At 37.1% G+C, this 16,850-nt stretch overlaps 1 protein-coding gene across 1 annotated transcript in view; it reads right to left on the bottom strand.

Moving 5' to 3' along the window:
- Positions 1–896: 896 nt before the first annotated feature.
- Positions 897–16,850, bottom strand: part of LOC104487894 (phosphatidylinositol 4-phosphate 5-kinase type-1 beta) — a gene marked incomplete at its 5' end in the record, with an annotated part of 35,796 nt that continues 19,842 nt past the window's right edge. Inside the window, 6 exons of the mRNA XM_010140657.1 lie at positions 897–1,045; positions 1,802–1,957; positions 6,110–6,194; positions 6,720–6,768; positions 6,850–6,933; positions 9,251–9,462. Coding sequence (XP_010138959.1) covers positions 897–1,045; positions 1,802–1,957; positions 6,110–6,194; positions 6,720–6,768; positions 6,850–6,933; positions 9,251–9,462 — 735 coding nt within the window. The remainder of the gene's footprint in view (positions 1,046–1,801; positions 1,958–6,109; positions 6,195–6,719; positions 6,769–6,849; positions 6,934–9,250; positions 9,463–16,850) is intronic.

Here is a 16,850-nt window from a genome sequence, read left to right as displayed (position 1 = left end):
GAGTGAGACCCTCAAGATCCCTCAGCTTTATACCATGTGACATCTATGGGGTGGAATACCTTGTTGGTCACTGTAGGGTCACCTGTCCTGTTCACTCCTCTCTGCAGGTGCAGCCTCTTACTGACTGCACCCCCACCGTGGTACGCAGGGTTTAGCAGTGACCTTGGTCTGCACAGGAGAAAGTATAAGCAAGAGCCTTTCTGCACACCAGTCCCTGGCAATGACTGTAAATATCAAGTGTTATCACTTCTGGAAGCAGACACTGTCTGCAAAAATATGCCGTTAACTTCAGACAGTGCAGTCACTTGGCCAGTCACTTGGAAGGGACTGAGCTGGAAAGTGAAATCACTGAACAGAATTAGTTCTGCTCTAACTCAAACCAGGACACCAGATCTTTCAGCACCACATCTACACGTCTTTAAAAGACTTCCAGGATGGGGACGCCACCACCTCACTGGGTATCCTGTTCCAATGCTTTACAACCCTCTCTGCAAAGAAATTTTTCTGAATATCCAACCTAAATCTCCCTGCTGTAGCTTGAGGTCATCTCCTCTCATCCTATCAGTTGTTACTTGGGAGAAAAGACTGAGACTCACCTCACTACAACCTCCTTTCAGATAGTTGTAGAGAGTGGTGAGGTCACCTCTGAGTCTCCTTTTCTTCGGACTAAACAACTCTAGTTCCCTTAGCTTTGTTGCCCTTCTCTGGATACGCTCCAGTGTCCTTCTTGTAGTGAGTTCCATGGGCTTATGGCACCCCTCCTTTGCTGGAGATGTTCAAGACTGAGCTGCAGAGACACTTGCCCCTTCTGCTTTTTCTTTCACAGAGTCCCCTTTCATTGCACATGTCAGACTTTCAGCAAAATGGTAGGGAATACTCTACCACATATACAACCTTTACCTGCTAGAATAGAGCATAGGTTGATCACGTTGATCATGCTCATCTACATTCAATGAAGAAGAAGAAAAAGCGGTTGCCAAGGAAGCCGCTTCAAATGGAGATGGAGTGCTTGGCACTAGATCTGGCCGGTGGTGTGAACCTAGTGCTACATAAAAAAAATAAAGAACAATATTAACAAACCTCATTTCAAATCGAATTCAAGAATCCTTATGCAAATGTATGGAGTCAGATAGTGCTCAACAGTTTCTTGAAGCTTCTTAATACATTTATATTGATGAGATTGTAAAATTCATCTGCCCATACCCATACTCTTTTTGTGATACATGGCAAATTTCAGCTGCTAGCCAGTACATTCACCAGAACACAGAGCAACCACAAGGTCAAATATTAAACATGTTATGAATATCTGATGAATACTAAGTTCCAGGACCATTCTCATACTGCCAGGACCCAGTTTTAGATAGGATTAGGTGGCTGGTTCTACTCTGAGCCAGGCTGCAGATACACTCTGAAAGGGACGAAGTCTGTATCTCTTCAAAAAGACTTTGGGATCAATGAACTGAGCTTGTAACCACTTTGTGTGACAGAATCGTTTAAAAATCAGTGAAAAGAATAGCACTGGCACTAGCCTTAATCCGCTGCCTGGGCTGGTTGAATTTTTTTTTAGGATCCACTGAAATACAAAGTATTAACATCATACTATAACCTTGATTCCGACTTGCTTTTGCCCCTGAAGGTCCATTCTGCCAAGTATGACCAACAACTCGCTCCATGAGAATAACCTGACTCTCAAGTTTTGAAAGACCAGCCAGACTGGAAGCTTTCTAGTTATAGGACTTCTACAGATTATACAAAATTCCTTTTAAAACATTGCCTATGCTGTTGATTTGAAAAACAGTACCTTCTTCATCAAGGCTGGCATAGCTTTGTCCTTCAGCAAGAATGCCACGCTTTTCATCCTTCCACTCCTGGCTAACTGCACAAACTATTTCTTGTGATGTTGCCTTTAGGGCTGTGATGGAATTGCACCGTTTCTTTGAAGGTGAAGTCTTTAAAGCTGCATTAACAATGAACATAGGTATTGAAAAATGTCATCCCGTATCGTATCATTAACACTATATAGAAAAGTAAGTCATCTATAAAGCTAGAGTTTCCCAGCACAAATGAAGAACACATAAGATTCAAAACCACTTTTCAAATATTATATTAAAACTAGAGCCAAAGGCATTGTTATTTCACCTATAAGTGAAGTACTTCTGTCTTTTTCTGGGGTTTCTTACTGTTCGTAGGACAAAAGAAATCAAGTCAGTTAACCAACTTTGACATCACTAAGGTACAAATCTCCTACAGAGTATCAACCCATATAATCAGAGACAGAATAACAGAGAAAAAAATACACAAGACAGCAAAACTGAAAAGACATTTGGAATATTCTGAGAGGTCACGATAATTTCCTTGAGCTGTGAACTACTCCCACATAATGATGCATGTGCTACTGCAGAATTTCCACTTCAGTGATGTGTCAAACATATTCTTTGGGTAAAATAAACACTTCAAAATGTTGATGATTTGTACACTGAGAGTCCTCCTATTCACAATGCCATTTTGAGTGAAACTCTAGGATCTGACCATTGCCACTACCATGACCCCCATTTGTAGTTCTTCTCCAGAAGGATGTCAGCCAGCTCATTTTTCAGTTGCCAGCTGCTGACCTCCATGCACTGGCTGCAAGGCTACTTCAGTGGCACTGCAACAGTTAATATGGTACTCTGCTACAAGATTCGAAGTATGAGCACCACTTGGCTTAAAGACTGAAGAAGAGAATCAGATGCACAGCTCCAGGATGCTGGGATACTACAATAGTAGATAGCTGCTGAGCTAGCTTCTGCCTAAGGCTGAATCTTTTTATTTCCTCCATGCACTGGCTGCAAGGCTACTTCAGTGGCACTGCAACAGTTAATATGGTACTCTGCTACAAGATTCGAAGTATGAGCACCACTTGGCTTAAAGACTGAAGAAGAGAATCAGATGCACAGCTCCAGGATGCTGGGATACTACAATAGTAGATAGCTGCTGAGCTAGCTTCTGCCTAAGGCTGAATCTTTTTATTTCATTTCTGTTGTTCTATCAGATGCACAGCTCCAGGATGCTGGGATACTACAATAGTAGATAGCTGCTGAGCTAGCTTCTGCCTAAGGCTGAATCTTTTTATTTCGTTTCTGTTGTTCTTTATGGAGGCTTGTGCTGTGCACCTGGGAAACAAAAGCACACATTCACAAAGGGCTTAAGAGCTTAAACTGAAATGTCTAATTGGAAGTTTAGAAACAATGTTCCCAAAGGCAGGAACACTCGCATTTCTTTACTTTATGGAAGAATGATAATGTATTTTAACCATTAATCTGTATAGAAGTAGATTAATAGCCTTATATGCAGAGCAGATCAATAAGAGTGGGATATTAAGACAGATTAATAGCCTGGAAAAATGAGACGGACAAATTACGATTAGAAAGAAAATTACACAGGTTGTACATTGTAGCTTTCAAATACAGAACAGGTTGTGTCTTGTGCTGACATAAAACTAGCAGTCAAGAAAGAACTGAAAAAAGCCTCAAATGTTTAGGAAACACATACGGCTGCATGAGACATTTATTTTGACCAACAGTCAGAAGTATCAACCTGCCTGCTCCCTATTCTCTGTTAGTGCAGAGCTGTTCCTTTGAGTACTGCCTCAGACAACAGAGCTTCCACCAGTACTCTGGCTAAATTACTCCAGGGTTTTAAGAGATCTGAGGAAGAGCTGAAAGGAGGCTCCTTCCTCCTTCCAGCTCTTCCTCAGATTTCTTAATATACAAGACAGACATAAAACTAGCAGTCAAGAAAGAACTGAAAAAAGCCTCAAATGTTTAGGAAACACATACGGCTGCATGAGACATTTATTTTGACCAACAGTCAGAAGTATCAACCTGCCTGCTCCCTATTCTCTGTTAGTGCAGAGCTGTTCCTTTGAGTACTGCCTCAGACAACAGAGCTTCCACCAGTACTCTGGCTAAATTACTCCAGGGTTTTAAGAGATCTGAGGAAGAGCTGAAAGAGCCTCCTTCCAGCTCTTCCTCAGATCTCTTAATATACAAGACAGCAAAACTGAAAAGACATTTGGAATATTCTGAGAGGTCACGATAATTTCCTTGAGCTGTGAACTACTCCCATATAATGATGCATGTGCTACTGCAGAATTTCCACTTCAGTGATGTGTCAAACATCTTCTTTGGGTAAAATAAACACTTCAAAATGTTGATGATTTGTACACTGAGAGTCCTCAAAGGAGGCTCCTTCCTCTTTTCAGCTGAATTTTGCTTCCTATTTTGTCACATTATGTCAGATTCTTTTATTGTTATGTTACTCACTTCTTTCTGAAGTATTTAACACCTTAAGTTGTTAAATTGTGCTAGTATTTGTAGTCATTCTTGTTTCATTTAAATCTCATTTAGTTCTATCCTGCATTCATATTTTGTTCTATTTCCACACAAACTTGTTTCTCCTTCCAAATAACTAATGACAATGTTAAGAGACCTGCATAACAATAGCCAAAGAAGTATCTACAGAAAACCCTCTATCAGTTTGATTCAACGCCATATGCTCAGCACTCCCGAGCCAAGTCTCCACTCCACATTCTGACATTCAGCTCCAAACCAAATACAGTTCCATGAGGGGAATTATCAAACTGCTAACTTGGATCCATTTTAGAGTATAAGTTCTTCTATAAACTACATAGTTCTAGCCAGTCAATTTATACTCATTTGTCAAGGACCCTGCTTTATAATAAGAAAGTCTTAAAAGTCACAAAACAGTTTCCTAGGGGCTAAGCAGAAACATCCCTTCTCTCGCTGAAAAAACAAAAGTGCAATTTCAGCACCTCCAGAGATTTAAAAAAATAATTTGGCAGTAAAGCAGTAAGTTATTATGGATACACACTCTTTAAAGCAGCTGATATGTACATCTTATAATTGTTGTAATTGTTGAAGAAACCCTCATTGCTCAGATAACCAGAACAGTGTTTCCCCAAAGAGTAGTCTGGGCCACAGTGAACCCAAGCACTGATCTTTGCCTTGCTGGTTTATTTATCAGGTCTTCCCTTCAGCCTTCCTCCCTGCACACACACTAAACACATCTCAGTGGTCGTCACCACTGCAGCTCCTCTGCACTTGTGATTCTTTAGACTGAATTTCCTTTCAGTAGCATGATCAACTCATAGGGGAATTATCCATCAATTCATTAATATTTATGAGACTCTCCAAAAGTCTTATTTTCCTGAATAGCTGTCACAACATATCACACATACAGGGAATCACTAATTAGGGTTAATAGAAATTCTATATTTTTTTTTTTCTAAAGACTCCTTCATTCTACTTAAAATCTTTTTTTTTCCTTTTAGTTCAGCTACTTTCAGCTTTCTCCTTTCAATCTGCCCTATTCTTTTTCTTCCTATTTAGTAATTTAATAAAGTACTTACCACCTACACTTCTGATTTGTTGTTGCTGTTTGTTATCAGTTTTTCCTCCTCTTACTCTTTTAGACCCGATATAGTATAATCTAGTCTGCCATGACTCTAACATGGTTTTCATGGACAGGGTCAGAATTTCACAAGCTCACACCAAATAATTTGATTCCTTCCAAAAACAGGTGATACCGGTCTTGAGAAAAGTGATACTATCTTTAAGACAAAATGCAGAGTAACAAAGGCTACTGCCATCTAAAAAATATGAACTTCCAGAGGTAGAAGTTTTAGTGAAAATAAAACCTGATATGAACTGTAATTCATATAGGGAATTCCTTTCAAACATGCTGGGGGTAGCATGTAAACTTTACTTTTGCACATTAAATAAATTAAAATCAAAGGAGCTATCCCTACAAATAACAGATACGGGACTGGACACATCATTAGATTGTTAAATTTATCTTTGTATCAATGCTAATAAGGGAACCTATTTTACCTCCAGATGCACCTGATGCAAAAAAAAACCAACATAGCAAATAATTCTCTGTAGTTTTACTATTAGAGGACAATCCCATTAGCTCCAGTGAAGAAATTCAACTTCCAGCAATGTAAGTGCTACATGATGTTGAAGAAAGGATTCTTTTATTGCCAAGACAGGAGTGTTATAAAGTAATGATTATAAAAGTATCTAGAAGAGTAAAAGCCATGACTTACCGTGAACTTTCTTGAAAACTCTTGTACTCATAAACTTTAAAAATCTGTCTGCATAAAAACTTGGTCGGTGAACTGAAACAGTATCCTACAAGATTAAAAAAGGTCTCAGTCACATTTTCCATAACTAAATCACAAGTCAATTTTCAAGAAAGCTGAACACCTTAGGTAAACTATATCATACATTTCAGGTGTAATCTAAAGAAGTGAATCCTTGTAAGTAAATTCTTTTTAAAGATTAATTCTTAAAGAACTTTTAAGTATTTCATTTACAGAATTATGAGTTATGTATTACACAGCCATATTCTGCAAAATCTTCCTAGCATTTGAAATGCTTTTTTCACATTGATTCTGTAACTGGAAAGTGTACATAATGTCCTGCTAAGTCGCTATTGTCTTATGTAACTTGTAAGGACAAGCTGATCATTTTAGTTGCTTTTTGAAGGATCAACATATAAAATCAGAGCATGTATTGAGAAATGAACCTAAAAAGATTTCAGCCACAGCCCAAACCACCTGGTGATGGTAGACTACAAATATACTCTTTCCTGACCAACATAAGTCAAAATTCCTTTAGCTAAAATACTAGCAGTTAAAAAAAAAATCTACCTACCCCATCATATACAAGAGCTTTCCAAGAATGTTCCAGCTTCTTCATTAACCTAAGCATATAAAAACAAAATCAGAACTGCTTTATAAAATTTCCACATTTTTATTCAATAAAAACTTGAAATTCAACTTACCTATAAGACTGGAGAATATCAATGATACCCATAAATAGAAGCAGTTTTTCTCCTTTATTACTTTTAGCTGGAATACCTCCCATTCTGTGAGAAACAACAAAAACATAGATTATCTTTTAAGACATCTCTGATCATCAATTAGCAGGTGAACTGTATCCATGTGCAAACTCAAAGAAATAAGCACAAAGTTCCAGCTAGATGACACAGTGCAAAGTCAGCCAAATGTGTGTAACTTAGCATACAACTGATTTTAAACAGCAAACCTAAAGTACCTGCCCTCCAGTGGTAAATAGCCATCATAAACAAAGAGCATTTTAGGATAACTTTTAGATAGAATTTGAAATATCTAGGTGATTTGAAAATTGGAAAAAAGTATACATGGGTTTATTACTAAAGAAAATAAATAATTTTGTCTAGCTAAAGGAGAATTTTTTCACTTTACTGATCAATGTAATAAAACTGCACATTACTCCAAGTCTGAAAAGGTTGTTTGGTATATTTTTCACTAAAACTTAAGGATGTGCTCTTCCAAAATTTCTTTACACACAGATTAGTGACAAAAGTAACAGTATCAAGCTGAGAAACCTGACAGCCAGGATTGCCACTCATTTAACCAGCCATGACCTTAAAGAACAAGGTGCTCATCCTAAAACCCTCTCTTCCTACTCCACCACCTGGAAAAAAAGATCCATTGTTTTCAGAAGCAGAAACTGAAATCCAATTTTCAGTTTGTCAGCTTCTGTTGACACGAATGGACTCACTACAAAACTGGAAGAAAAAGAGATTGAAAATGCAACACATGCAATGCCTCCAAATTTTTAACAGTTTGAGAAATAAAAAAAAATACACAGCAGAAACAGTTACCAAAGACACAGTTGGAAATATATTCCCAGTTCTGCTTCTTAAGTGCAGTAGTCCCTTCCCCTGACAAAACAGTTTTTAAAGTTTTAAAAGTTTTTTTTATTACTCTAGGTACAACAGAAACCACGTAGGAACAAGTGGAGTTTAAATGACTGTAAGACCCCATTACAGTAAACTCCAGCTCAATTAACTGGTCAGACCTCCAGAAGCGTTAAGTGGTTTATAAAACCACATTCTGTCGGCTTTTCCTGGAAGCTGACTGCAAATTCAATCCAGTATAAGTAGCAGTTATTGCTGCTGGGTATCTGTTCTCATCCCCAGGCTTGTATGGTCTTACAATGAACCAGAGCAGAACACTGACCTAGAGGTCTTTTTTGTAAGAAATAGGCTTATTTTCATCCATCTCAGTGAGGTTTGCTGCACTATCAGTTATGTCAATACTAGAGAAGAGATAGTGCAAGCGGCCAAGGAAGGACTAAGCCACTGCAGTAGGCTTTCAGCCATGGAACTACACTGCTCAGGATCTGGGCAGACTACCTTAGCTCAAGTGATGTGGGAGCCCAGGATGGGTTTCATATGTAATAACCACTGGGGCTTTCTTTGATGGCCTATATAATCAGCTTTGGATTCATTAAAAAAACAAACCCAAAAGCCTAGAATGCTGGTGCAACACTTCTGCCACTGTACAAGCGCATCCACCATCTTCCGTGTGAACGTGAGTAATGCTGTAAAAACTGAGTGATATTCTTCTATGTTTAATTTATATTCTAGAGCTCTGAACATCTGGAAACTCTCTACAAATGCTAAATATAATTCTGCCATTTGTTTGCTGTAGGTTTAAGCATGTTTTACATCATTACTTGTATTTACCCGATATCTCACTTGAGAACCAGGAGAACAAATCCTTAATTTGAAATTAAATCCTCATTATAACAAAGGAGTAGTTATATAGAATACGAATCATGAATGAGCTCACTAACACTGAACGTATTTAAACTGAAACAGAGTAACTATTGTCTATATACTTACATTTCTACTGCAGTTTTTGTTAGATGGAAAAATAAGAGAGAAGTCTCAGGAGATACCACACATGGATATGACTGCAATTCGGTGGTTGATGATACAGTTCTATGTACTGAGTATACTAATTTGAGATGAAAATAACTACTGTAGGAATAGCCATTTCAATGTTAATATTTTTTGCTTATGGCTTATCAGGCTGCTTCCAGTTAAAATTAGATTATACCTGGGACTCTTGTAATAGCTGTCTTGTAACAGCTCTTTTATAAATGAAAGCACTTTTGCGTACGTGACTCTGAACTAACCAAATTTGCTATAAAGTATTTAAAGATGACCAATATACTAACCAACATTTTACTTTCTTGCTCTGCAGCAAATCTTGATGGTCCAGCTTTTAAAAAAATTTAAAAAAGCAACACAGTGTACTCTTGAATGTTTCGCCACTTAATACCAAGCAGCACAGAATAAACAGAACATGCAAGTTTTTGTAGTAACCTTAAGAAGAGGTTATGCCACTTACGTGTTTGTTGTCTCTGTGGTGATGGAGTCCCCTGACTTCCCAGGGCCCTGGATAGACTCCATGGCTGTGGAATAGAGAACTTTCTGCCCTCCTGGACGCTTTGCGTCTGATGTGCTCTGGGAAGTCTCTTCCTCTTTTTCCCTCATGTTACTGTTCAGTATGTGGATTCCCAGTAGCAGACTGTAATCCATGATCTTAAAACTTTCTAGAACCTAAAAACAAAGAAGAAATGTCTGTACTGCAATAGAAAACAGCCTGCGATACCAATTACACAGCAGCATTTTGAAAACCTAAGTAAAAATAGGCCTTCAAAACACAAGCTTCTCTTATTAGGAAAAATGCGTGAAATTATAATTAAACAAAAATATTTTGCTACCTCACATAAGTCAAGAATGCTAGTTACCTAATTAGCTCAATGCTCTTGTTGCAAGTGGGAAAAAAATGCATAGCTGAACCGTAACTTTTGTAGTGAAGAAATATAAGTACAATCAGTACCTTTTTTATTTATAGCAAATGATCAGTTAATAGTTCCACCATAGACTTATGAACTACAGGCAGTTTTAACATCTAATGCACGTTCCAGCCTTTACTGCACATTTTTGCCTAGACTGCTCCACCTTCTTTCCCTTCCTGTTTATAACTGAGATTAGAGAACTTTCAAATGTCAATACACCACATTTGCTACCATCCTCTCATTAACAGCTGACAGGATCTGGGTACAAAAAAATCATGCATTTCCCTTTATTAGGCTAAGCAGGGCCTATTTAAATTGCAAAGGCAGTTTTATTTCTGAAGCATGACTTAACCGACCAGCCATCTTTCTTCTAGATCTAACAACCATTTTTGTCTCTGTCAGTAGGCAAGTTCCATTTATTCTTTCATGCACGTGTACCACCATGAGTTTCTAGTCAGTTACATCACTATAAATTCTGGCACACTGCCATTAAAAGGAAATATGGTTCAAGTCAATATGCAAACACGAAACAAAACAAGCTGTGATCACATCTAGTCATACAACCAAACCTTTAGCAGACGGCAAGTGTGTTAAATATCTTATATAACAGCAGTGCTGAGTAGAGAAGAGAAAAATCGATACCAACCAGGAAGAATATGCTGTGCCACTCACCCTCCTTTACCTCATGCAGCTCTGCAATGATTCATGAACACATTTTGGCAAACAATGCCCTAAGATAATGATGTAATTTTTGCTACAGAATCTGGAGGCAATATTACATGGTTTTATATGAACAAGAACAAAATGTGATTTTGTAGAGAAGACAAAAAGCAGTAATTCCAGGTATGTCATTTTGATTAAGACTATCGAAGTATAAACATTTTTACAAATATTTACAAAAAACTGAGATAGCTTGTGAACTCTAAGACGCATTTTTGCGAATCCAAAATGAAACTTTTTTGGCAATAACCAGGAAACGTCTAGTGATCTGCAAACTTTAAGAGAAGGAAAGGAGAGTCTACTACTTAACACATCCCCAGAGGTAACTCTAACTCCAAAGTCTGAGTACATAGGCAAAGAGGCAGGAAAGCTCTCTTCCGTTCCATCTGTTTTTCTTATGTATTCATTATATTAAGTAGAAGCCAAAGGTACAAGACAGCTGAATTCTTTCAATCTCTGACATTCATCTTTCATGAGGAATATGGTGTGTTAAATTTAGCACCATTGAAAACATTAAGTGAAGAATCAAAGCATAACATGCTGTAATCTAAGAGTAGAAAGGCATAGCCTCATTCTGATTTCCAAGCACAAAGGAGCTATTCAGAGAACACAGCAGGTTTGATCTTGCTCAGAGGAATCCTGCACAGGTGTGGGTTAGTTCAAATGGAACAAGAGAAAGGCTGCTAATGTATCGCCCTCAGCATTTCATAGCATCCTCTGATGTCAGAACTCACACAGGGTTTCAGTATCCCCCCAAAAAAGCATATTCTAAATTACTAGACAAGATACTGAAATTTTATTGCACATTGTGTGGCAAAGTTGGTGGCTAATAGCTTCCTGTTTTATCATTACGAATCACAAAAATAGCATGGCTAACAGGTACAAGGGCACAGACACTTGGTGACAAATAAGTTTTCTTTACTGCTTGCATATTGTTATCTTTTACTCAGACTTTCTCAAATAGAAATTACCAGACAATCTATTCATTAAAAATACATAATCAGTGGATGTTTGCCACCAAATACTGAAAGTAAATTCTTAGTAGGCTGAACAAAAATAAAATACAATTCAACCTCTAAGAATATTTACCTTAGTGTTACAGTCAGTAACACTGTTTATACAAAGCCATATTACAGCAGCTTGTCAAGCTTGGAAAAAGCATCACCACTTTTGCTGACAGCTCTGCCCTCAACCTATTCTTTACTCCCTTTTGAATTAGATTATTTTAGGCACCTTATGATCGAACTGTACTAATTACATACCCAAAGTCTAGGACTCGATGTAGCCTCATGGAATATATAATGCGCTGCTGCTTCTTCCACAGGGACCTCTTATGTGATAAAGTTAATCTTTCTCACTGCATCAATTCACCACTCTCACTCAAACCCATAGTACTTCTACTATATAATGGACTAAAAATCTCTCTGAACATTCAAGACTTTGGTTTAGGATTAATGAAAAACATCTCAAAAACAAGTAGCTATTTTGTTACTCCTGTTCATTATGAAAATGAAACACCTGCACATCCAAAGGATTAACTGCAGTACATATTCTTGTAAACAGCACATAGCATAGGGACTCTAACCCTTGTCCCCAGGATGCCCTACTCAGGGACCTACGCAGAAGCAGCACTGTCCAGTCTACACCATATCTTCAGGATACCGTAATACGATTTGCCCCTCTGTCTGCCTTCTGGTTTGATACACAGTTCTGATTACCGCACCTCAGAAATTTGATAATCAAACCAGCCACTCCTTAAGCAAACACCCATCCTTTGACCAGATCTAAGCATGTTCTACTTCCATTCATTTCTATGGAAAATTCTGATAAGAATTAACTAACCAGAATAGCAAGAATCTCAAACATCAGCATTCAACAAAAATTTCCTTTACCTCAAACTCTTCAGTCTGTATTAAGACAAATTTTACTTCAGTCAGTGGGATTTCCATCTGAATACATCTGAAGGCTTCTCATCTACATAACATCATTTATATTAAAAATATCAATAATTTTTAAATATGTAACATTTTGTGCACACAGTTGTACAAATTAATCTGGTTTGCCAAGGAAAAGTTAGGGAATGCAGCAGAGTAAGCCGCTTCTTTTCATAAGATTCTTCTGAAAACAAAAAAAGGCACAAGCCTTTTCCAGAGGTGAGGGTTGCTTACAAATAGTTTTGATGATTTTACATGGAACTGCTTTTGAGAAGCAGCAGCAAGTTTTTGCTACAAAGATACCAAAACAAGACCCTGACCCAATGAAAAAAACAGACAATTCACAGTATTAAAGGGCTATATTCATAGCAAAAGGAGAAAGCCCTGTAAAACACCTGATGTCATCCATGTGAGAGAAATTAAATCTTTACTCATGCAGCCACTCTGAAATGCATCTGGCTAGCAAAATGGCATTGGGAGATTTCAGCAAGCGTATCCTTATTCGTTAGTACACAGCATGATTAAGTGTTGTATTTGATAAGTAAACGTTCAGTTCATTAACTCAACATTAAATTGTTCATTTTGTTTGTATTTATATATGTGTTATTTCACTAGCTACACAGAGTCTATCGACACGATGTTGTCACTTGGTCACCAAATACCGTTAGCTGCTCTGACAACTTCCAGATGGCAAGCGTCATTCATCCCCTTCTAGCCTTAAGCACTATTTTGCTTTCATACTCCTAAAAAACACGGTGAGATGGCATCACAAAATACAGTCTTTCGGAACGCAGGAAAATTACTCCCTGAACGCGATTTTCTTTTGTCTGATTTAATCAGATGTTAAAGCATTCTGTGAATCATCTCAAACATGGTTACACTCAACTATCTCAGCCACTGACTAATAGAGCAAAGCAACTATTTCTGCATGGAATTTTGTTTTCATTTTAGATAAAGCCAGCCCAAGCTGTGTACTGTCTGACAAAGAAATCTGCATTCATGTTGCTAACCATGCAAAACAACTCAAGTCAGCAGGTCACCTTCATAAAAGAATCAGGGGAAATGCTGCTCAAAAACTATAATTTCACAAGCTTACAAAATACAAAAACTAGAAGGATAACCACGTAAGCAAGCACTACATCTCCTACAAGCATTATGGAAAAGTGACATATGAACCAGAATACCAGAAAGACTGATTTACGCCATGTCAATAATTACTCTCCAACATAAGGAGATATATAAAATCCCCAAAACTAAAGGACCATCTCACAAAATAAGCATTTTAGAAACAAGTGTGCAAATGTCAAATGACTAGTGATGGGTCGGGTTTACAATCAATCTATTCCGAGAAAATAAATCATGACCCGCTTCTCACCAAGTATGTGGAGTCACTTCCCATTCCAACAGAATTCTTTAAACATATTGTTAACTAGCACTCTTAAAAATGACAATCTCGTTTCTGATTTTCCAAGTTGAAATAAAGAGAAATTTGGAATTTCAGTTGATACTACAGAAGAGATAATATGTAAACATACAAGAGATCTGCAGTATCATTCTGTGTTCATTTTCCCTAAAACTATCAGTACTGATGAAGAGATCTTTCATCCAAGATAAGCACATTTTTCAGCTCCATGCCATGCCATCTCTTCTCCATCTCCATGCCATCTATTATCTCCTGCCCTATACTGCAGTTCAATACTTCAAGCTGTGCCAACACTACTGTTTGGCAGGACATGCTGTAGAATTTTGTGCTGAAGAATAGTCTGTGTAGACCCTTTGAGGGAGAAAAAGGGTACAAAAGCCAACATCACCCGTACACACTGCTAAGGGTTTTGAAAAACCCAGTGACAAATCTGATCATATGATAACTTTGTCACAGTCGCCTCAGCACAAAACAGATATGCATTCATGTCATAAAGCTTAAGACTTTTGCAGCAACTGGCAAAAACAGCAGCAGATGAAACTTATGAGATATGACCTTCTTTCTCAGCTTTGAATTTCTTTGTCTTTAGAGGCTTCTTTGTTAGTCAGTCACTTTAAAAATGAAATTCCCTTAGAAAAGTCCATAGTGTTCTTTGCTAATACAATAAAAAAATGCAGACTCTAAAAAGCTATTCAATTCTTGCTAGTAAAAACATCTTGAAAGAGTTTATTCTTAAAAACCATATGGCCACAATTGCTTCCATAACAGTTATTTTGCCATACAGGTATCAATATATTAATTTTTCTAATGTTAACTTACAAATGAAAAATGGATAACCACATACTTTTGTTTAGAATGTTCCTCAACACTTGCATGAAATTTTTATGTGAACTGTAGAGAACACCCCTAAGAAACCATGCCTTTTGCTTTTCCAGTAACATGATAACTTCCAACCACTGCTACTGAAAGTCTGAAAAAGGAAAGAAACCAGAATAGTATTCTATCAAACTAAATAAAAAATAATTCTGGTAATACACAACTTCAGAATAAACAGACTTAATTTCCATTTAAAATTATCTGAATTAATAAAAATTACTCTATAAAAGCTGAATCATGATGTTTGGTTTCTAATTCTACTTAGAAGTCTTAGCATCAATGCATTTTGTCCTTCACATCTTGAAAAATTAAGCAATGAGAAAAAAAAAGCATGACTTGAACTCCTACTCTGAGCAGCAGACAAAAAGTGGTGTTCATAGAATTTAATCCCCCAGATAGTGGGGAAGATATTAGCTAAACAACCCTCACAATACTCCCACGAGGCATCTAATCATTATCCTAATTTTCTAATGCAAGGAAAGGTTTTGGTTTCCTCATCTGCAGCAAGATATGCCTTCAAAGAAGTTAAGAAGGAAACAGCAAGATTATTTGAATCTCACTTCTTTTCACTTACTTATGGAAAGGAGAATAAAGTTATTCTTCCACCTTCACGAACTCAGAAGATATACCCAACAAGAAATCATAAAACATGCATAATTTGCCTACTTGTAGGTCTCTAGCACTTCAACTGATAGATCAAAAAATACTCTCCCTGTAGAGACGGAAAATCTAGTTACTTACTGGAAGACAAAATTGCCCGGTTTTACAGCGAGTTGCCTTGCCAGTTTGTTCTTAGTATATCATGTCTTTGCAGTTTCAGGACAAATAAACGAGGAGGGAGAAACACTGGAAACTGAACATTGTCTAACAGAAAGGTTATCTGAGTACATACAGGTAAGCATCTTGCTAAGAAGACATTAACAGCAAAGTAAAGAGCAAGAGGAACAATATTTGGAATTTTTTTTTTCACATTTGCCCAGTTAGAGCTAACTGCATTTACATGCGCTCCTTCTTTTAGCCTTCTTGTATTTTCTTTTCTCTTGGATTTAACAACAGATGGAAACGGAAAAACACAACCAGGCTATTTTTAATAGAACACCCCAAGTTCCCGCATATCACTAGCTGACATTCAAGAACATTCTGTATCTGTATGAGTGTGTGCAGCAAGGATTTACAAATACAGAATCCTAAGATTATCTAATCTCCTGGAACTCACATTTCTTGCTCAAAGTTATATTAATATGCTTTGTTAGGTAACTAGACAAGAAACGGTTTGTTTAATAGTATCTCTCTGTAACTATGACATGGTCAGTTTCAAAAGGGACTTTTTTTTTTTTTACTAGAATTGTCAGTTCTTCTGTACCTTAAGGAATTACACGGAGGATAATAAGAGTGTTTCCATAATCAAGTCACTGGACCATATTCTGATAAGATGAGCTGGTGTACTTTTACTACAGTAATTTTAGGACCTCTATAAAACTCCACCTTCATTTTTAACATGGGATGATCAAAAGACAAACTTTGTTACTTTTATGTTTGGACTGTGAATTCCTTGTACAAGAGAATGGTATCTTCCCCCTGCTTTCTGCTCAGAACAGAGGTAATTTGTATTTATCAAACTGCTTAATAGCTCCAGAAAAGAGCAAATAAGTAATAATGAATGTGTAGCTTTACTTGGATTTTCAATTATGAAAAATAGAATACTACTATTAACTCACTTTTAGCCTTTCACATACAGAGTTATGCTAATGTTACTTCTACCTAATATATCATTCAGTGCCATAGCTTACCCCTTGCCCCACCTAAGTAATCCTTCCCCAGAGAAAAAAACTTTGAAGGATTAGGCGTTTATAACAAAACACAATAGCAGCTAAGTTTGGTGTGGAGCTTAATTTTATGCACTTTTGAGGAAAAAAAAAATCCCCAAATGCACTTTAAACTGTCTTTAATGTCCTTACCTAGTACTTGCTTATGTTGCCATAAAGCTTTTAATTCTTGTTCTCGTTAATAATCAGAACAGTTTCTGTTAATATTTATGAGACTAGGTTTATTTGGAAATTGGAGAATCTGCTCTATTCTTTAATAATTCATACTTTTATATAAGGATCACAGTAGCTAACAGCATGATTACTAAACATAAATCACAGCTATTGAAGCTACCTTTCAATACTCTATGTTTACTATTCCACAAAA

Source organism: Buceros rhinoceros, unplaced genomic scaffold (genome assembly GCF_000710305.1).
Source record: "Buceros rhinoceros silvestris isolate BGI_N320 unplaced genomic scaffold, ASM71030v1 scaffold14287, whole genome shotgun sequence".
Lineage (NCBI taxonomy): Eukaryota > Metazoa > Chordata > Aves > Bucerotiformes > Bucerotidae > Buceros > Buceros rhinoceros.
This window is presented reverse-complemented; position numbering and strand designations above follow the sequence as displayed.